Source organism: Enhydra lutris, unplaced genomic scaffold, assembly GCF_002288905.1.
Source record: "Enhydra lutris kenyoni isolate GAN:26980312 unplaced genomic scaffold, ASM228890v2 scaffoldscaffold60, whole genome shotgun sequence".
Classification (NCBI taxonomy): domain Eukaryota; kingdom Metazoa; phylum Chordata; class Mammalia; order Carnivora; family Mustelidae; genus Enhydra; species Enhydra lutris.
The window spans coordinates 10,742,462-10,765,408 of NW_019154144.1; the positions used below are offsets into that span (position 1 = coordinate 10,742,462).

Sequence of the window (22,947 nt, forward strand, 5' to 3'; positions counted from 1 at the left end):
GCACCCTGATGTATATAAAAACAAAATGAATGTTAAACTACATTCTAAGCAAAGTATAAAAAATGAACTTTCTTTCTCTAGGGGGGACAAACTGATGGTGGCCAGAGGGAAGGGGGTAAGGGGATGGGCAAAATGGGAGAAGGGAGTGGGAGATGCAAGCTTCCAGTTATGTAATGAGTTAGACACGGGACTAAAAGGCACAGCCTGGGGAACATTGTCAATGGCACTGTGGCAGTGTTGGATGGTGACAGATGGTAACCACACTTTCTGGTGAGTACTGCATGACACAGAGAGACGCTGAATCACTCTGTTGTATACACCTGAAACTCATGGAACGCTGTGTGTCAGCTATACTCAAAAAAATTAGAAAACAGTCATTTCCTATATAAATCAGGGTAATTTTGTTTCAAAGTATGGCTGCTGATCCCCTGCACCTGAACCACCTGGCATTCTTGCTTAAAACACCAATGAGAGAAACAAACCTACCTCTGATTTTAATGCTAACGGCTGAAAGCTACTGTCAAGGCAAGCTGTACGTATGATTTGAGTTGGGTAATTTAAGAATTCATTATGCAGCCTGCTTGTACTTTTGTTTCCCTGTTTTGAAAATATGTGTAGTCAAACATGCTCCTGGCTTCTTCATAAATAAGAATGATCCAAAGGTAAACAGTAACAATCTTTGATTTGTAAAAATGGGTATGTTTGTGAAATTGCTGCAAAGCTTTGCACTTCATAACGTATTAAAACGCTTGAGAAATAATCAATAGCCTGATAAAATTGTTTTCGAGTCACATAAAAGAATTCTCTGCAAATCTCCTTGCTAAGGAAAAAAGGCATTTTAAAAACTTTTCTATTAGACCTCCTACCACAGTACATTAAAACCGCAAACGTGAGTTTCTCTGAAATCTCCTCCTTGCTTAACTACTACTTAGGTGTTTGGGTTCAGTTTAAATATTCTTAGCCTGCGAGGCCCTTCCTACCTCCCCACCCCTCATTTCTAACCTTCCATGCCTACTTAGGCTCTCTTTTGGCTCTTCTCCCCACCCACCCTGCAACCTAAAACACTCACACTCACCCTCTATCTACCTAAACCCTTTACAGCCTTGAAGGCTCAGCTAAAAATAATACTTCCTTAGGACGCGCCCAGGGGAGGCCAAGTCCGCTTGACCTGTGATATAGCAACTAAATAAAATAGCATCAGGCTGCATTCTCCAGCCAGTAAGAGAAAAGATGCCTTTAACACGACCCAATAAGGAACTGAATTACTACGCATCTGCAGGGTTGAAGATTGCTAGGGAAGGCCTGCTTCAAGGGTGGCTGAGCCTCAGGGGGCTCCTCTGTCCACCCCACCGTCTGGGGTCTGATCCCTCCTGCCTTTCTACCTGTGCAGAGGCAGGTGCTGGAGGGAGGGGGAGCATGGCTTCGGGTGCCTTTCCCTTAGGCATGTGATCCCCTTTTCCCCAAAAGCCTCTGGACGCATCTCCTGCCATAATCCCTAGTCCAAAGGGGCTTCAGGCTTCCCATCCAAGCCAGTGGTAAGAGGTAAGATGATCACGATTAATTCAGAGTGCTTGCCACCTATTCACAACAGAGCACAACAGAAGTGTAGAGCATACGCCGCATACTAGGGAAATTGGCTGGGGCTGCTCTGCGCAGCCCCTGCTTTAGGCCCTGACCAGCTGTCTCAGCGGCCGAAGGGATCAATTAAGGAGCGTATCTGAAATGAAACCCTCTTCTGGAGTGTGAAGGGGTGTGCGATGGTTAAAATCAGGGGTCCTCAGACCATAGACCCACCACCTGTTTTTGTAAATGAAATGTTATGGGAAGAGGGTAACGCCCATTTATACATGGAGTGTCTTTCCTGCTACAATTGCAGGGCCAAATCCTTGCAACAGAGACCATATGGCTCCAAAAGGGGAAAACGTCACGAGCTGGCTCTTTACAGAGACATTCTCAGCCTCTGGCTTCGAATCACCACCCAGCATGGAAGAATATTGGCAAGGCAACCACGGTGCCCACTGCCAGGCCCCGCACCCTTCCTTCCTAACACACATCGAGGGATATTGTCTTCTTGAACACCTGCCTGTCCTGCTGGGTTTTTAAGTTCTTTGAACAGGGTATTTTAAAATGCCTCACTGAAGCCGTATCCCCAGCACCTAGCACGGGGCCTCCATAAATATTTGTTGGCTGGATAACTGAATGAAGGCACTCCTTAAATAATCTTCTGTACAAAAACAAAAGCTGGTTTCTTTCAGGATGTGCTCTAGAGAGAGAAAGTAACATTTCAGTAACCGGACGCCAAAAAAAGTGACCCAAGCCCCACGATAAGGAGAGCGGGAACCTTAACAATGTTAACATTTCCCAACTCTTGGGAGGAAGGTATGTCTGCACACTTTCTCCTTTGAGAGGTGGCAGCGATGAACTTGGGTTCTCAGAAGTGGTAGAGGTAGAGTGTGCCTGTGGCAACCAGCACGCGTACCACTAAAACCGTGGGCATCCTTCATGAGAATGCTTCCCCTCACATACATGTGTGGCTCCCGACTCCAGTCCTAGGCTCTCCCAGGTTAGCATCATGATCTATGACTTCACTCATTCACTGAAGTTCAGCCTTCATCAGTGGTCAGCGGAACAGTAACGACTTTTTAAAGATAAAAAACAGCAGCAGTTTTGTAGGATGCTTTTGTAAGACCTAGAGCTCATTTTATCTATGAATAATGCCAGTTTTATTTTTTTCCTTATCAGCCAACTAAGAGAAATTTAAAAAGAAACAGGCAAAAATTAAAACACTGTGGTTTTAAAATTGTTAAAATGGTTTAGTGTGTTTAATCACATAAGAAATTATTACCACCAGGAAAGAGGCAAGTTTTTTTTTTTAATTTTTAAAGTTTGACATTCAAATTTTTAATCCACCATGCTGAGAAGATATAAACTACACGACCATGCTGAGAAGATACAAACTACATGGATGCAGTAATGAAACTGCAAAACCAGGATATGGGTTTCATTATAACCTGCTAATTAATACAGCAGCACACAATAGCAAGAGATTAGCAAGAACAGTACTCTAATCAAGTTGAGGCATGTGTGAAACAGCCAAGAATGCCCCAAACACTACAGAAAGAAAAATGCCAGACACTGTGTTAAAATATCCCCCCTGGACACAGTTTGCTTTCCAAAAAAAACCAAAAAACAAACAAACAAACAAACCCCACCAAAACTAAAAGGCAAAAACAAAACAAAACAAAAAAACCAAGCTGACATTCAACATCGTGCCAGCATTTCTTCCCTTCTCTGCAATTACAGCAATCACAAACAAATCCAGACTTGGGAAAGCCTTAACGAGGAGGGAAGGGCAGTCAGAAATCTCTTTTCTTTTTATCCATGCAAATTAGTAGTATTTAACGTATGGACTTCTCCACCAAAAAAACTAGTATTATTTTGAGGGAAGCAGGGTGTTTGTCATCCAGATTCAAAAAAAAAAAAAAAAAAAAAAAAATCGCTTTATTTTCAAAATCTGAGAACTATGATGTGATATCATATCTGTCCCATTTTTTCAGGATCTGACAAATTTTTTTCTCAGAAGTTCCAACTTCAAATTTTTAAATGATGATTTGGGATAAATACTGACATTAGACCAACTCCCTTGAACATTTCTTCTTAGAGGAAGTATTTAATGGGAAGAGCGAATGTTAAGTTAGTAACTCACTATACACTAACGGTCTAAAACTTAATCTGCCTATCCTTATATTAGGGGAAAGTATATTTGCTGGGTAATAGTCTTTGATATAGTGATAGCAGTTCCAGGAAAAAAAGTCTTCAGAAAATAATGCAATAAAGAAACACTTACTTTGTTAAATTTCTCATTACAATATACCTTAACATCACAGAAACTGGACTAGACAAAATATCCAACTAGCAAGAAATAAGGAAGTGTTTAAATAAATGCAGGTGCATCAGCCAAGTGAACTATAATCCAATGTACAAATTATAACGATGCAAACAAACCATGTAGTACTCTGCAACCTTCTTTATAGATGGCTAAAGAGAACACACCGTAACTCCACGTGAAAATGATTAGTACACACAAAACCAAAGTCACAAGGTGCCCTTCACCAGCGTGCAAACTTCGACTACTCACTCACATGTCTTCCAGCTTCTCGCATCTCTGGGGTCTCCTGATGGGCTTTTCTCATTCCTCCCTGGTTCTTTTGCTGGGCTGTATTCCTGGCTTGCCAGGTGCTTCTGTCTACTCCCAGACAGCCCGTATGCATCACTGTGTTCAAGACCCAGCCCTGCCACAAACTTGTCTATTACTCTAGAGGGAAATTGCTTTGGACCTCTTACCCCTCGACAGTTTTGTTGGCTTTATCCCCTCAGGCAACCTGTAAATTCCATGGAGTTATTTTTAGCACATGCAATAAGTAATAATCACATGATTCTGAATGAATTGATCAATGGATATAAACTGCTCAGAGCAGGGGCTGTTTCTTATCTTTGTCTCGATAATACTTCCCCTAGCCCAGGCAGGCGGTGGATTGCCAATAACTTCACTAAACAAACAGATAAACAAAGGTCTGCGTATTGTTACGCTTGACTGCTGGTTGTATAGCTCTTCTGCTCTCTGTTTCTATGAAAGGTCAGATCAGGTTCTTTTCTAAAAGAAATGCAATCTGTGAAGAAAACTTACCCAGGTCAAACTGGCCGGAAATGTAGCCACAGGTCTGCCGGACTTCCTCGCTGTCCCAGCCCAAGGGGTAGAGGGCGCAGCCAGCACCAATCAACAAGCCTGTGAAGAGATAAGCCAAGAGGGCTTTAGCAGTATTCCTCTGCCCATCTAGATAAACGCAGCAGCAGGGAGGGAGGAATTGATATTAGCAATATAACACAAGATCATGGTGATTGCTTTTTGGGAAGCACCAGCGAGGGCTCCTGTAAGCAATCTAAGGTCAGTTTGATTCCATGAACAATTTCAAGTCTGCTTAAAAGGAAAGAAAAAAACAACAAAACACTGATAGCTCAGTTTGGTACCAACTTCGTCTTTCGAAGCATTAAAAGCCTTGCAAACTCTGTTTAGGAAATACAATTTAGACGCTTTCTAAATCGCTCTTGTAAAAGTCCAACCAATCCCCCCATCAGTCCACGCAAACAAGTAAATCAAGAACAAGCAGAAGTGCCTACACAGGTCATGCTTCATCATGCATTAGATCTTTTTTCCAACTGAAGAATCAAAATAGAATGTTTTGGCATCATTCAATTTCACCAGGGGCAGAGAAAATATAAAGATTTTCATGATCCGCCTGGGCACAGGACTGGACCATGAACTGTACTACCCTGCTATTACACTCTGCTGAAAAGTTGAGAATCCGGGAGCATCCCTTCATCTCAGAAATACTCTAGAAGATGGACACTTCTATGATTTAAGTCCTCCTTGGAGTGGAGACCAAAAGTTCTGATGATCAAACTGAAAAAGGTGGCAGGTTTACTTTAATAGGAAGTCATCATGGCAGCACGCTCTGACCAGACAGCTTTTGCTTGGCGTCTTCTGTGTTGCATCAAAGCCTAATGTGAGTTGACAAGAAGCTGAATGAGGCTGAAGCCCTCACCCCCAATATCCGAGGGCTAATCAGACAGTAACACCTTGTGGTGTCAATGAATGAGCACCGTCCTCATCCTGAAGTCCCACAAGGGTGCTGAGCCCGTAGGACCACACACACACACACACACACACACACACACAGAGTCCGATGGTTGAGAACAGCAGCCCAGCCTGAGAGAATGCGGGTTATACAGGGCTAAAAGAGAGAGCCCCGGAAATGAGGAAAAAAAATCCACCAAGGGGGGTAACGTCGAAGCAGAATGACCGGTCCTCAAGTGCCTCTAGAAGAGACTTTCAGTATTTTTGTATTGAGTCCCCTTCTGTTGCCCTTTTGCTTCTCCTTCTTGCCCCTGGTGCCTGACTCTTGCAATCTTAGCTCCCACACATAAGTAGTCTCTTTCTTTATGGGCACAGGAGGGACTGCTTTCCAAACCCTCCCCAAGCTCTATGCTGAGCTGTGTGGAGAGACATCCCCCATGAACTGACATAAATTTCTCACCCTGGTGCCCCTCCCTCCAATCCGACCATCCCTGGTCAACAGTAAAACAATCTTTTAATGCAGTGAGGCTGTGATGTGAGAGGGTGCCTACAAAGAATTGTTGAAAGCGCAAATCACGAATTCCAGGATGCTGTCTACGCAACTAGATAAATATGAATTGTGTCGAGGCTGAAGAATAACCCAGAAAACAACTGTATGAGATTTTTGCTGACTGAGCAAATGCCCCCAGTGACTGGTTTCCTTAGGCTCTTCACCTTAGTACAGAATTTATAGTATTCTGAAGACAAGTCGAAACTAGTGTTATCCTCCGTCAGGTAAAGAGATAATGAGGAGGCTAAGGTTTATGCAAATTGAATTCCATGAAGGTTTAATAAATAATGTGGTCTCACTGTCATGATACTCAGCTCTTAAATTAATAAGTAACACCACTTTTTGAGAACTCGCGAGCAATTTTTTAATGGTGACAAACGTGGAAAGAGAAAATTTCAAATGTAAGAAAAATGAAAAATAGTCACATTTAAACCACCACTTTTCTCTTTGTCTGATACACAAACAAATGATTAAATAGTCTCGTTTGCTAATGTCCTTTTCAGATGGCAGGAAAATGTGTCATGTACTCACAAAAATGGCTGTTTTGGTCCAGTATGATGTCAGGCACTTTGAGAAACTAAATAGAAGGGAGATTATATATGGAGCACATTGACCTGTGGTTTTCTAAGTGGTAGAACACTTAGCAGTCAGGATTCTTTTGTAGAATGTTGGGGTGTCGTTGTGACACAATGAAATGTTGATTCAACCGTATAAATAAGGAACAATTTCACACATAAGAAATTTGTGTTATGTCTATGATTTAAAAAAAAAATACCATGCGCATAGCTCACATAAAAAAAAAGTGTTAAGGGAGGGCAACTACCTTATCTGGATTCTTATATTAATATTTATATAGCCTTTGTTTTGTCCTCTGCTAACTATCACTAACAGTGAAAGTACCCAGAAACATTTCTGGGAGAAAAATGTATGTTACAAACTCATCTGTCTAATTGGCTGGTGCAATTTTAGGTTCTGCAGGTAAACACTGGTGGCCTCCCACTATCTTTCTACTGTTATGTTATGGAGAAAGCAAGTCTTAAGACTAAATTCAGCCTAATATACAAGGATGTTTATTACTTACCTGGCACGGAAAGCAGCCAGATGACCAATTCTGTAAATTCAGTGAAACCCTCCTCCCCAGATTCATCACACATTCTAACAAGTGCCATCAACATACAATAAATATAACAAATGTTCAACCAGCAGGTTCAGGACACTCCAGACAGTGCCTTCCATTTAAAGAAATGGGAAAGGAGGCACGAGACCAGAGTTTAGACCTGCCCAACACAGTGGCCCTGAGCTCCATGTAGCAAACTTAAATTTAAGTTTATTGAAATTAAACGAAAAATTCATCTCTTCAATTACACCGGCCACACTTCAAGGGCCTGATAGCCACATGGCGCTGTTGGCTACCACAGTGGACAGGGCAAAGATAGACCATTTTCACAGCTGCAGAAAGGGCTGCTGCAGAAAGCTATTCTCGACCCAAGACACGACTCCAAGAGGATTCTCCGTGGGGCAGATTCTTAAACCCTAAGCTTGATACTGCTTGTTAATAAAAATCATCCCTGCTCTTTTAGATTCTCCTTTTCTAGATGGGGCTAGAGGTGAGAGATTTCAAATCCTCCCCTGGCAGAAATTCTAGTTCATGTCTGTCCATGAGAAGCTCTCCTGAGGGACCCAGAAGGTAAAAGACAGAAATCAATCAGTTTCCCATTGGCAGCTGTAACCAGGGGCGTGCCTTTTTGCAGACCGTGGATGAGATTGTGGGCGTGGCTTCTAGGCAGCCTCCTCCTCAGCGGCACCCACTCAGGGCAAATCTCACCTGTAGCTTCTTTCTATCCTTATATTTCCTGATTTCCTGAATTCTTCTCTGCCCTTCGCTTCTCCAGACCTAATAAGTCTTTGAATCTTTAACTTGAAATACCTGTTGTGGTTTCGTTCACTGGTCAGAATCTGGCTGGGACATGCCTGACCCATGCTGATACATGTCTTTCTCTCCTACCCTATAATTGGTACAGTATCCCATCTTCTCAATGTAAAATTCTCCCTAATCCAACAATACAGCTGGTTACTAAACCTCAGCAAGTATAGACTGATATTAGAAAGTTTCATGTTAACCCTCTGTGGTGTGGTCTATAGTTAGGGAATTTATGCTAATTAACCTTTCCTGGAGTATGATTTTCTGAAGTGAATCGTCCAAATGTTCACCAACTGTCCCTAGTTTGTCAACTGTAGTCAACTAGCATTTTATTGCCCATACTGAAGTACTATATTGTGAAGTAAAGTTAGAGATAATTAAACATAAAAATAAGACAATCTTTTTTATTATTATTTAAGTATTACTGACGTACATACAATATCCTACTAGTTTCCGGCGTACATCATAGTGATTTGATATTTTTATACGTTATGACATGTTCCTCATGAAAAATCTAGTTACTATCTGTCCCCATAGTTGTTACAATATTACTGACTATATTCTCTATGCTGTACATTACATTCTCATGACTGACTTATTGTATAACTGAAAGGTTGTACCTCATAATCCCCTTCACGTATTTTTCCCATCCCATTCCCCTCCCCCCTAGTAATCAACAGTCTGTTTCCTAGATCTGTGAGTCTCCTTCTGTGTTATTTTGTTTGTTCATTTGTCTTTTTTTTTGATTCCACATATAAGTAAAATCATATGATATTTGTCTTTCTCTGACTTATTTCACTTAGCACAATAACATTTAGTTCCACCCATTTTGTTGCAAATGGCAAGATTTCATTCTTTTTCATGGCTGAGTAATATTCCATTATATATATATATATATATATATATATACACACACACACACACACACACACACACACACACACCTCACATCTTCTTTATTCATCTATTAATGGACACTTAGCTATTGTAAATAATGCTGCAGTGAACACAGGGGTACATATAACATTTTGAATTCATGTTTTCATTTTCTTCAGATGAATACCCAGAAATGGAATTGCTAGATTGTAGGGTAGTTCTATTTTTAATTTTTTGAGAACTTCATACAATTTTCCATAATGGCTATTCCCACCAACAGCGCACAATGGTTCTGTTTTCTCTGTTTTTGTGGAGAAAAAAGGACAAATGTCCTTGCCGACATTTGTTATTTTTTGTCCTATTGATAACAGCCAATCTGACTGGTGTGAGGTGATGTCTCATTGTGTTTTAGGTTTGCATTTCCCTGGTGATTAGCTGACATTTTTTCATGTGCCTGTTGGCCATCTATATCTGTTCTTTGAAAAAATATCTCTTCAGGTCTTCTGGCCGTTTTTCAATTGGATTATTTGCTTTTCTTTTTGTTTTATTTTATATTAAGATGTGTAAGTTCTTTATATGTGTTTGGATATTAACCCCCTATTAACCCCAATGATATACTGGATATATCATTTGCAAATATCTTCTCCAATGCCATAGGCTGCCTTTTCATTTTGTTGATTGTTTCCTTTACTGTGTAGAAGCTTTTTTTTTTTTTTTAAGATTTTATTTATTTATTTGACAGAGAGAGAGAGAGAGATCACAAGTAGGCAGAGAGGCAAGCAGAGAGAGAGGAGGAAGCAGGCTCCCTGCTGAGCAGAGAGCCCGATGCGGGACTTGATCCCAGGACCCTGAGATCATGACCTGAGCCGAAGGCAGAGGCTTAAACCACTGAGCCACCCAGGCGCCCCTGTGTAGAAGCTTTTTAGTTTGATAAAATCCCACTTGCTTATTTTAGTTTTAGTTGCCCTTGCTTGAGGAGACTAGTCCCCCCAAATATTGTTAACATCAATGTCAAAAAGCTTACTATCTATGTATCCTTCTAGAAATTTTATGGTTTCAGGTCTTATATTCAAGCCTGTAATCCATTTTGAGTTTATTTTTGTATATAGTGTAAGATAGTGATCTGGTTTCATTCTTTTGCATGTAGCTGGCTAGTCTTCCAACACCAGTTATTGAAGAGACCGTTTTTTTTTTTTTTTTAATACTGTATTTATTTATTTGACAGAGAGACACAGTGAGAGAGGGAGAAGCAGGCTTCCCACCAAGCCGGGAGCCCAATGCGGGGCTCGATCCCAGAATCCTGGGATCATGACCCGAGCCGAAGGCAGACGCTTAACGACTGAGCCACCCAGGTGCCCCAAGAGACTGTTTTTCCCCATTGTATGTTCTTGCCACCTTTGTCATAGGTTGATTAACTATATATGCATGGACTTATTTCTGGTCTCTCTATTCTATTCTATTGATCTATGTGTCCATGTTCATGCCAGTAACATACTATTTAGATTACGACAGCTTTGTAGTATAGTTTGAAATCAGAAAGTGGGATACCTCCAGCTTTGTTCTTCCTTCTCAAAAACTGCTTCAACTATTTGGCATCTTTTGTGGTTCCATGCAAATTTTAGGATTCTTTGTTCTAGTTCTATGAAAAATGCCACTGGTATTTTGATGGGGATTGCAGTGAAACTGTAGATTGTTTTGTGTAGTATGGATACTTTAACAATATTAATACGTTATCTTTCCTTCAATTCTGAACACCTTTGTGTGGATCTCTCTGGATTCATCTTATTTTGGACTTTCTGTATCTCCTGGACCTGGATGTCTATTTCCTGGTTAAGGGAATTCTTAGCCATTAGTTCTTCAAATATGTTTTCTGATCCTTTCTCTTTCTTGTCCTCTGGGGATCCCATTGGTGTAAATGTTAGTATACTTGATATTGCCCCAAGAGGTCTTTCAAACAATCCTCATTTTTTAAAACTCTCTCCCTCTCTCTCTTTTTCTGTTCTTTGGGCTGACTGAATGATTTCCACTCTTCTGTCTCCCAGATTGTGAATCCGTTCTTCTGTATCATCTAATCTGCTGTTGATTCTCTCTCGTGTATTTTTCATTTCAGTTACTGTCTTCTTCAGCTCTGACTGGCTCTTTCTTACATTTCCTAATCCCTTGTTGAAGGTCTCACTGAGTTCCTCCATTCTTTTCCCTACTTTGTTACCTGTCTTTATGACCATTACTTTGAACTCTTTATCAGGTAAATTACTTATCTCCATTTTGTGAGGGTTTGATTCTGTGGTTTTATCTTATTCTTTTGTTTGGCACATACTTCTTTGTCTCATTTTGTTTGACCTTCTGTGTTTGTTTCTATGAATCAGGCAGAACAACTACTTTTCCCATTCTTGAAAGAGTGGACTTGTGTAGGAATAATCTCTGTGTAGACTGCATGTGCCTGGTGGCTTTGGCAAGCTGGCTGGAGAGGGAACAGGCACAGGCAGGTGGGGAAGAGACAGTAGGATTCCTGTGACAGGAGGCTAGCTAGAGCTGGAAAGAGCACCAGGGCCACCTTGATAGGATGGCTGAAGGTGGGGTGAGTATGGGAGTGGGGGCCCTTGGCATGTCACACCAGGGCCACTGTGGAGGAATGGTTGGAGCTGATGTGCCCCAGGGGCCCAGGATATGAAAGACTAGCAGGCCAGCTAGAATGCCTGGACCCTACTTCTGCCCACATGATCAAGCTGAAGAGGAGATATGAAAAATTGTCTCACTGGTCCTCCAACCCCGGAGAGAGTTCCAGCAGTCCCTACTGGTTCAGTGGATGATGTAAGGCTAGTAAATGGATTTCCTTCACTTATAGTCTGGTTGCCCTTTAAACCATTTTTTGCTGTGCCCCAAGGTGGGAGAGTCTGCTTATGGGCCCCTCAGTGATATTATCCCTCAGTGACTCTGCAGGTCACTGAATCAGGGGTAGGGTTTCTGTCATTGCAGTGTCTCTGTCTCTCTTACTCCTCTATATGTGGTCTCTCTATCATTTGTTGTGCAGAAGCTGTTCAATCAGCCTTCAGTTCTTCTTGAGGAGGAACTGCTCCATATGTCAGTGTTGATTTGGTGTAAGGAAGGAAGTGAGATCAAGGTCTTACCATGCTGCCCTCTTGGACCCCAAGAACATCTTTTTAATGGAAGAGACTGTCATTTTTCAGTTTCAGCCGTGTTAAGCCTTAGACCATGTTGTAGAAATCAATGTTTCATGAAAGTGTAGTTTGAAAATCTCTGAACTAGACATCTCTTAGTTGTTATACTGCCTATAGAAATGGGGCTCAGAGAATATTCTGGAACTTGAGGGGTTGCCTAAAGGATATCTTAGTGACTTAATAGGTTTTAATAGCTCTAGTTGCCTAATTCACTCCTGGAGAGCATACGGCTCAATGAGAATCTCTGGCTCACAAACTTTTATACCATCTACATGGATTTTCTTTATTAGATTTATAAATCTGGTGGTTTATAGAGTTCAGAGGCTTAATTATGTGGTATTTTAACCACATTTCTTTGTCACTGCCATAAAAGAGGTCATGAAAAAAATAGTCACATTATCACATTTTGGGGAAATCTGAGCCTACAGGAGGAGAAGGGAGGAACGACAGTGCAAAGCAAGGCAACAACCTCAGGAAGCTGGTAACAGAGGTGGGGGGCGGTGGTGGAGGAAGTCTGAGATCATTTGCAGCTACAGGCTCATTTGTAATTAAGAAGCAATCTATTTTTGCAATCCTAAGGAGTCATGAGTAAATCACAAATTTGCGTATATTAGCTCAAACTTTACTTTTCATCTGGCACCTAGCTGACATCCACTATCCAGGGGCAAGGGCTCATGAAGGTCAGTTTGTGGGAGGTCTTAGATATTTAGAGAAATGTTGCTTCCCCAAAAGAATGGAAATAATAATCCAAGAAATGACTCAATAATTCTTAAATTAAAAAAAAACAAACAAACCCAAACCATTCTTTGGACTATGATGCCACTCCAACCTGAATGCCCTAGGGTTTTGGTCTCACCCTTGTTCAAGACAATTACAATAGTTAAAAAGCCAGGTTGGTGGAATGACATCTAAGGAGAAGTCACTGTTAATGGAGAAGAGGCAGCACAGATAAATGGAAAGACACGAGCAGAGCACTTGGTGCTGTGCCTTGACGTTGTGTTATAAAAGACATCTACCTTTCTCCCCAAATGGATTCTTGTACCTAAATCATACCTAAAATTCTGCCTGCCCATGAACCACCCTTGGGGGAGTCTCTAGTGGAAACTCTATTCGCTTTCACACAATGCTGGAAATATCTGCCATGATACTAATTATTTCTTAGAATTCAAGTGTGAAGTCTGCAGTTTGTAAAGAGCCCAGTGGTCAAAGTAAGAACCAGATGCTGGGAATTTTCCCTTCTGCAAAACTCTTTCTATTCAAAGTCGGTATTTAACACTTAGCCAGAGGAATATTAACATAACAATTCGTCTCCTGCCAAGAAGGCAAAACAAACCTCTAGTCAGCCAATGCCAATTACTCCCCACAGGTGGTAAGAATAGAGTCCTCATGTTAGACTCATAAAGCCTTATTTTTTCCAGGCACTCTAGAAAGTTTTAATGTGATCTCACTTTTTTCCATGACTATCGCTCCATTCTTTTTCCACAGAATTTTTTTTTTTATACTGTGACTTTTCCCACTTATTGCCCCTTCAGTGGTCACACCAGTGTTTCCCATCATTTTATCTTTTTATGTGTTGTGGATACTTTTATCCATCCTCCAGTTCCTTTATCTTCTTTTCTGTGGCAAGCACAGAAGGAAATTGTTTCCTTTACTCTTCTCATGCAAGCTGCTCAGTCTTGGAGCCGGTTATCTGGATTTCTCTTTGGATGACGTTGGCACATTTCCATCTCCAAGTCTCCATATGCTAATTTATGTACACAATTCTCACCCATTCTCACCCCCTAGATAACGGTCCCTTTACAAAACAAATCCACTGGCAGGGAGAAAATAAGAGCAAGGACCAGTATTACAACTCTTCAGACCTTGCAAGCACCATCAGGAGGAAGCTACCGTTGACCTTAAACAACATAGGGGTCAGGGGCACTGACCCACGTGTAGTAAAAAAATCTGCGTATAAACTTCTGACTTCCCCAAAACTTAACTACTAATAGCCTACTGTTTACCAAAAGTCTTACAGATAACATAAACAATTATATGTTACAGGTATTATAGACTGTAATCCTACAGTCTAAGGTAGAGAAAAATAAGTTACTAAGAAAATTATAAGGAAAAGAAAATAAAAAAGAAAAATGTAGAGTGCTGCACTGTATTTATGGGGAAAAGTCCACGTATAAATGGACCCATGAAGTTCAAACTTGTCTTGCTCAAGAGTCAGCTGCACTTAAGTATTCTATAAGAAGGAGGCTTATACAGGCTTAGAAATCACACTTATCTTCAAAGTACTTTCTGGAAACTGAGGTATAGAGGATGAAAGAGGCTTGTCCAAAGGTACAGAACCTAGATCTATCCTAGGGCTCCTCATTTCCAGCCAGGGCTCTTTTCCACCTATCATGATCCCAATGCTTGCTTGGACCTCAGGCCACTCCAAGATCACACACTTGCCACCTGTTACCTGAGTTCAGCCACAGCTGTGTTGGATTTCACCAACATCGTATTTTACTAAGTGGGGCTTCTCACCAGCAAGTCTGCACTTCTTGTATCTCAAATCATCGAAAGATGTGACCGCACTGAACTGGGCAGCTGGCACAGAGCCAAGTCAAGGTGGTTCCCATTTTGTGGCTCAGTGGCCCTGACCAGTCCCAAAGGCGTTTCTGCCTGGGGACTATTCAATTCTTTGAATATGTCTTGAATTGTCTCATCTCTGAAAGTTGAATCCCTTTCCTCTGGGATACTCTCACTCCTTACTTTATGCTCAGGCATCACCATGAAAATACTAGCCGTTAAGGTCTAGAAGCCTCAACATGAAGGCTGCCCTGGCCGCCCTAACAGGGAGCTACAGGTTTTATCACACCCCCAAAGCCATGAGCTCCTACTGGGGTGTACTCTATGCCATTTATGTGGGCCATAATACCTTGCTGTAGTTATTCTCAAGTATTACACCTCCTAGAAAGCCAAAAACTCTACCATATGTTTACTTGCATTTAACTCACTGGTTCATGGTATTTGTTCAATGTTAAATAGCAGTAATATGATTTATTTAGTATGTACAAAAGCTTCAGCATAATTATATCATCTTTACAGAACAGATCATATGAAATATATCATTGCGCTCAGTTAGCCAAAGAGGAGACTGAGGCTTAGAGAAGCAGGCTCATGTTCATGGGGCTACTCAGGGGTAGATGCAGAGACTTATACGCAGATCTGTCTGAGCTCTAAGCCAGTATGCTAAACCCGACCTTCTAATGCCTCCCAAATCCCCAAGTGTTTATGGTCCCAGCTCTGGGCTCACCTCCCATGTCCACACATGTACTGAGTCCTGCATACAAATGGAAACGGAGAAGAGGGCAGAAGATCAAGGAGGATTACAAGTTTTCTCCAGGATTGACTTTACTGCTGCCTGTATGCAAAGGCAAAAGGGCTCTCTTGAGCTCTACAGTTTCCCCCTTCCCCTGGCGTCAGGGAGGGAGAAGCAGGATGTGAGCTCCATGACACAAGGAGTTCTGTCCACAAAGAACACATCAAGGCATAAAGATGAAAAGTGGGTTCTTTATCATCAGAAGTTGAGCCAAGGAAAGCATATCGTATCACAGCCCTAAAAATATAAAATAGAAATACGATCATTTCTCAACCATCAAAATTCTTTTTAAAAATGACAATGAGAATTTTTCTTTGCTGAAAACATCCTGCAGAAGAGAACATACTTTAGATTTTCTTGCAATGCTTTCAAAATGGCTCCTCGGTTCTTATTTTTTCTCCTTTTCCAGTTCATGGGTCAGAAGACAGGAAAGACATACATCAGGATACCTGCTTCTTCGCTCAGATCAAAAACCTCACAAGCTAATTTCAGCCATGAGTGACTTGTCATGGTTGCTCTTTCTAGAGGCCTAGGCAATCACTGGTAGAAAACAAGTTGTTTCAGACAATGAAATTTGGGGGGACATATTGCCATTTCTATGTGACAGATTTCTGGTAAATTACATGAGCCTAAAAGCAATGGTCTTTCTAACCCTAGTAGTTAAGGAATTCCGGTTCCACCAATTCACTTCTTTTGGGCTCAGTTTTCCTTATCTGTAAAATGGGAATAATATCAATCTCTTGGAGTTGTTGCAAAGACTAAATGAGCTCTAAGCCAATATTCCTCGAGTCCTCCACTCTCAGAGAACATACTCTTCTTAGACGGAAGGCAGGGAGGGTTAGAGCAAGGACATCCTGGAACAGTGAGCCATGATCACTTGCCCCAAAAGTCCTATCAGCCATGTGAACCTCAGTAGGAACAAATGAAATAGTCCAATAACTGTCACATTTAGGCAAGGAGTTCATATATTACTACCAAGGCTAATAATACTTTTGCCTGTTCCATTGTTTTGATCTTTGTTGCATTTTACTTTTAAAGTCACTTCCGGCCTTCCCATGAGGTAGTTAGAGCCAGTACCAGTGTCCCATTTAGTAGATGAAGGAATGGAGTCACAGACAGGTGGGGAGACTTGAGCTTCCTCAAGTGGATAGCCTGAGGCAGGGCTGGGTCACGGCCTGAGCATACCTGCCTCCTACTTCTCTGCTTTGGTTCACTGTCTTCACTCTGACATTGTGAGAAGGGAGCGAACAATGCTCAGTGCTGTAGCAACGCCTCTGAAACAAACAAAAATGCTAATTTTCTCTGACTCTAAGGTGTTCCGTGGTGTTAGGGCAGGAGAGGAATAAAGACACGGTCCAGATTTCCAGAGTCCTGTGGTTCAATTGAGTGTTTGCAGACTGAGCTGCACACAAAACAGCTGCGGGGCTTGTTCAAAAGGTCGACAGATCTGGGGTGCGGCTGGATCCCTGTGATTGCAAGCAGCTTGTCATGGGACAGACATGGGGCCACACTGTGGGCCCTGAGGGCCGAGTGGGTACGGAGCAGGCTTTGATGCTGATTGGTCAGGTGCAAATCCTGACACCCCCAGCCAGATGTGTGACCTCGAGCAGCATGCCTTTGAATTCTCTGAACTCAGAGTTTCATCGATAAAACAGACCTTGTGGTACCCATATCTTTAGCATTTTTATTAGAAATAAATGGCTTAATAAAAGTGCCCAGTTCTGTGCTCGGCATAAGATATGTATCAATATTGATATTGTACCACGGGACCTGCTGTCTTAGAATTGCAAACATTTCATTCTGTTGGAGCTTCTGGTTTCAGATGCTATAGGTGTTCATCCAACAGGTAAACAGATAAACAAAAACACTGATCAAGAGCAGAGGATCTGCCTTACTGCTTGCTCATGCTGTCCCAGCAAATATCTCTTCTGAAACTAACCACGTATCTACCACTAAGAGTCAGCGCATTCTTCTTTTTCTCCTCCAACAGGATATTAGGAAAATGATCGGACGTACAAAGAAGCTGGAAATTTTAATACAGTGAATGCCCATACATGATCTAGATTCTATGATTAACATGTTTTAAATTCTGCTCAATTATCTATCTATTCCTTTTTGCACTCCTCTATTGATCTATCAATCCATCTTTTCTTGGGGTGGAGGTAGGTTTCAAGCATCAGTCCATATGACACATCTTTCCTTATTCATACTCCAGCCCCTTTCTTCCGTTGGCCCAGTAGTCTGGACTCAAAAGCCACAGCTGACACAACACAACATCCTTATGGCCTGATGCCTCTAAATGGAACCCATCAGCATAGAAAGGATTGATTGATGTGCAGATCTAGAGCAATGAAGACCTCGAAGTTGTTCACAGTTCTCAAACAACCACCCAACAACCTAAAACGGGGCTGGTTTGCTTCACCTGTTTGACCCAAAATACCTGTTAAGAACTTCACAAGACATTTCACAAAGCCCAGAATGACAACAACATAAAGAGTTCCAGCCCAGCCCAGCCACTCAGCTCAGAGATTTCAATGGACATGTTTTCTCTTAAGGATTACTGCTGTTTTGTATAAACTATATCACTCCTGATCCTCCCCCTATAGAAGCCAAAGGAAAGAACAATCAATGATCACATTTCAACATGAAAGTGTCCTGAGAGGTCTAGATGAGGCTCCAACAATATCCTCTCAACAACAAACAAACAAGCAAATAGAGAACCTGGCTATAAGTCAACGCACACTGCAAACGTAACCTAGCTCATCCCGGCTTTGAAAATGCAATGTCAGTTCCTAACCAGACTCCGGTCAGTTTCATGTTGGCGAACTGCGGTTACCCCAGTCAGATAAACATTCAGGTGGTCAAGTGTTAGGGAGAAGGCTCTGGAGTCTTACTGTACACGGATCTTGGGTCTGCTCCTTATTGGTTCCTGACTGAGCAAGGGAGGCTATTACACTCGAGCCCGAAGAGTTTCACTGATAAGATGGCTATACCAGTGCCTCTCTAGAGAGATGTCCAGAGGATGAGCTGAAATGTCCCGGCAGAGTGCAGCGCATATAAAAGTAGATTCCCTCTTATGAAATGATGAGGAAAGAGAAGGGGAAGGCAATATTCCAACATGTGTGCTTATTTCCACAATAGTGGCTCCGTGAAAACAAGAGGAATGGTGGAACCAGACCCTGTCCTGGCTGGAGGTGGCTCAGTCAGATCACTTACTCTGAGCCTCAGTGTCTCCCTCCCGGCCGGCGTGGATAAAGCCCGCTGCACCTCTCAGGGATGGCATGGTGAACCAAGAAATGCACGTGAGTTGCCCAGGGCATGGCAGCTGCTCCAGGGCAGGGTGGTTTGACAGGTCTGCTGCGCGTGACAGGGCTGGGTGCCCTGCAGATCACTCAGGTAAGCCCACAGGGAGGACAATGTATTTGGAGGGAAATATCACCCTCCCCAATTCTGACATCCAAATATCATAAAATTACCCAAGACAGTGGAGAACTCAGGTAGACACACCTCCAAAGGAGTGATGAGCTCCTGGGGGCTTTTCCTCTGGCTTCCCTGTAAGTGCTATTTTAGAATCCTGTTTCAGTTCTAACATAACAACACTTAGGAGGCAGAGTAAAACCTCTCTCCTTCACCAATACATCAAGTGCCCACAAACAGACAGATTCCATGCTTCCAAACCCTGTTCATTTATTTCTACTTGACCTTACAAAAAAAAAAAAACAAAAAAACAAAAAACGTGTCAGGATAAGAATGATTTATCTTCCTATTTATTTTTAAGGTCCTTAAGTACTTCAATCACGGGCCCCACGACAACACTAAAAGTCAGATGCCAGGCATATTTTTAAAAAGTAGTAAAATCTACATGTGCTGAAATGAACAGTTAGTGAAAGACTTTTTACAAATTGAGAGGGACGAGGCCCCTTTGCAGCGTACAGGCTGCCACACTGAGCCGCTTGAAGGCTGGAAGCTCAAGAAATTTCGAAGAGCATTTAAAATACTTCTGAAAATGTAATGGAGGGAGCATAAAGGGAAAATCTTACGTAGTAAGGAACACTAGACTACCAGGCAGCGAGGGGGCCCTTTCTCTTTGAGTTCTAGATATTACTAGCTAGCTTCCTAACAACAACAAAAAATGAGAGCCTGAAGATGTCTAGGTGTTTTGTCTTGAGAAACTACCACAGCAGAGACTAGACTTAAAATCTCTGTCTTTACGACTGGTTTCAGTGCCAAAGTGAGAACTAAACACCGGACACATTCCACAAACACTGCTAACAGAGTTGTAGGGCGATTCAGAGCATGGCTTTGATATCTGACCACATGCCCCTCTGGCTTGGAGAGCCTGGGTCCTCATCGGTGAAACAGGAATCAAATCCATACATACAGCTGCTGTAAGGGTTATTTTATATACATACACACCTGTATATACAAGCCTACATATGCACATGTATGCATGTACACAAGCCATATATAATTACAGATGTAGCCTATATTGTCATTTGAGTATAATATACGCAGATTATATATGTGCATGTGGGTTTTTTGGACTAGACTACAATGCATTTATAACAGGTTTCCACTAACTTTCTGGCTTAGATATATGGTATTTTCACTACTTATATACTCATTAAAGCATCTTTTTTTTTTTTTTAAGATCTTATTATGTATTTGTCAGAGAGAGACACAGTGGGAGAGGGAACACAAGCAAGGGGAGAGGGAGAAGCAGGCTTTCTGTGGAGTAGGGAGCCTGATATAGGGATCGATCCCTGGACCCTAGGATTACAACCTGGGCCGAAGGTGGACGCTTAATGGCTAAGCCACCCAGGCACCCCAAAGCACCTTTTTTACCACTTAAAAAAAAATGGAGAGTATGAATATATGATAAAATCATTGATGGGTGCCATTGAGATGGTACAGGTGGCCAAAGAGACTTAAGACAGACATTTCTTTAAAGGTTTTTTTTTTCCTTTATCTACCTTCTGGGGTATCAGGAAAGAAAAACCTCATTTATTTTCCTCAGGTCTTTTTAGAATACCATCAATTCCACTAAAAAACAGTAAAGCCATCTGGAATAGCTGACAGACAACAATTTGGAAGCAATTTCTTTCGAGACAGCTATAATGATTTTTCCTTTTCTGTTTTCTTTCCCTCTTGAAATGTTAAGGATAACTGAAACTTTTTACTTTTCCATCTGTGATTAGTGATCAGTTCCAAACAAGTTTTGAAAGTACTTGAAAATTTGTTTCCAGTCAATTTAATACTGTTTTTTTCTTTAATTCTATTTTGAAAGTACTGCGTTCTGTCTTGTCTTTCTGATATTTAGAAAATATAAAATATTTTAAAACACAAATTGAAACATGATTATGAAGTATTTCACAATGGACAAAAACACTCAACGTATTTAAAATACCATCATAAGCAGACACAATGAAGTCACTCATATCTTTTTCAAATAGCTTGTCCCAAGAGGTTTAATAAAATGAACGTAGAAACAGACCCCCACATGGGTAAATGCTGCATCTTGTAGAGTAGAACTCATAGAAGACAGAATCCGGAATTCTCATTCTTAGCCTGCTGATTTAGTTACCCGAAGAGGAAAACAACACACAGGGAGAGAACAATATTAATCTCTGTTCACGAACAGAGCTGGCAGCTTTTGGGTCTGGGCAAAACATGGCGCTCTTTGCTCTAGAGGAATTAAAAAAACTGAAGAAGATAAGATCTGTTCACGGTAGCACTGGAGATGGAGAAAAGTAACACAGAAACAACACTTCAAGCTTGTACTTGTGCCATATTAGCAGAAAAAGCAATACTTGTCATTGAAATCAGTCAATGTTTGGCTGGAATTTACTGGCAGGATGAGAGGGGCTCTAGGAAGTAGTTATAGTTATCCCAGAGGAAGAAAAGGACAGGGAAGATGGGCAGGTGCAAGTCTGAGGGAGATGAAAATCGACTGAGAGACTTAGGGAGAAGAGGAAAGGGATGGCCAAGCAGTTAGGATGGGGTCAAGGACTCTTGCAGAGGTCGTTAGTTCCGAGCCGAGCCGAGGAAGCTGGCCTTTACTTAGGTGGCAAAGAGACCTTATGACTGTGAATTAAGCTCCCAAATGTAAGAACCGAAAGGGCCCATCCAGATGATCTAATCTAGTACTTCTCAAACTTTTCCATCAAAACATTCCTGAGGAAGAGGAGAGAACTTCACACCGTATGGAGTCAGGGGTCGTACCTGAAATCAATTCTTCTCTGAAACAGGTCTTCCGTACTTCTGCTTGATAAATTGGCAAGGGATTTTCCAGTCTACTCCACGGATAACTTTATTTATTTGTATAAAATTGCTTTCCCCCAAATAGTGTAAGATATCCGTGGTCCAAAAGAGATTTGGGGTTTACCCTGTGCCTTCACATGGGCACAGTTTACCACCCTTTCCCCTTTTAGGGAATGGGAAACTCAGTTGGAAGAATGAATCCAGGCTTCCACTCACAAAGATGAAGTGACCTGCTCAAAGTCACAGTTAGTGAAGGAATCAGAAATGCAATAATATTTCTTGCCCCTCTGTCCAAAACTCTCTCCTGCGATACCACACTATTAACACAGAAAAGAAAGCATTTGATATGACTGGCACAGGGCACATCATCCAGCACTACCCTATGAACCAGACGCAGACTTCCCCCGCTGGCCCTACCTTGGCAGCCACTGCTTCCCTTGGGGCAATCTCCAGTGGTGTGAGAGAGATGGCTTAAACCAGGCTTCCTCCAGGGGAACTATCCCCCACACTGAAATTTCTAGCTTATTCACAAAGAGAGCACAGAGCCTCAGACAAATGCCTCCTTTCCCTAGTGGAACTGAGCAGGTGCTAATCAAAGCCTGTCGAGCGTGATTTGTACTACCGAGGGCTTCCAGGGAGGCATAAAAAGAAAAATCACAACACCGTGTTTATCTCCCTTTCATTGCTGGTTCTGGCAATGGTATTATAGTCAGGCAGGCTGAGTCAAAACAATTTTCTAAAAATATGGATCAGCTGAGACCATTTAAAGCCTCCTTTTATGGAGTTAACGTTAGGACTTTCCCCTTGGGCTGTTTTGTGTATTCTTTCCCAGAGCCTGCTCTTCCAGCAGCATCTTGCTATCCAAAACACACAATCTTTCTCCTTGCCGAGGAGATCGCAGCCTCCCGAAGGCTGATAAGTGGGTCTGCATTCTTCCCAGGAGCCTGGGCAACAAACTATTCCCAAGGGGCTCCCTCACTGGGATGGGATGCAGCACGAGCCTCTGTCAGAGTTTCTCCTGGGGAGTAACTGGTTCTGTTGGTGGACCTGGTGCCACCCCAGACATGGGACTAGCTGCAGATCAGTCCCTTTCGATCCTTCCAAGGGCGAGTTTCTACTTCCCCAAGTTGTATGAGAGGCGAGCGTTAGGTTCTGGAGGGTGAACTGCAG

The 22,947-nt window shown here is 42.0% G+C and overlaps 1 protein-coding gene across 2 annotated transcripts in view; it reads right to left on the reverse strand.

The window, feature by feature from the left end:
- Positions 1-22,947, reverse strand: part of LOC111158556 (LHFPL tetraspan subfamily member 6) — a 237,095-nt gene that overhangs the window by 26,741 nt on the left and 187,407 nt on the right. For both annotated transcript variants that reach the window (XM_022520658.1, XM_022520657.1), the window contains exon 3: positions 4,688-4,786. In XM_022520658.1, coding sequence (XP_022376366.1) covers positions 4,688-4,786 — 99 coding nt within the window. The remainder of the gene's footprint in view (positions 1-4,687; positions 4,787-22,947) is intronic.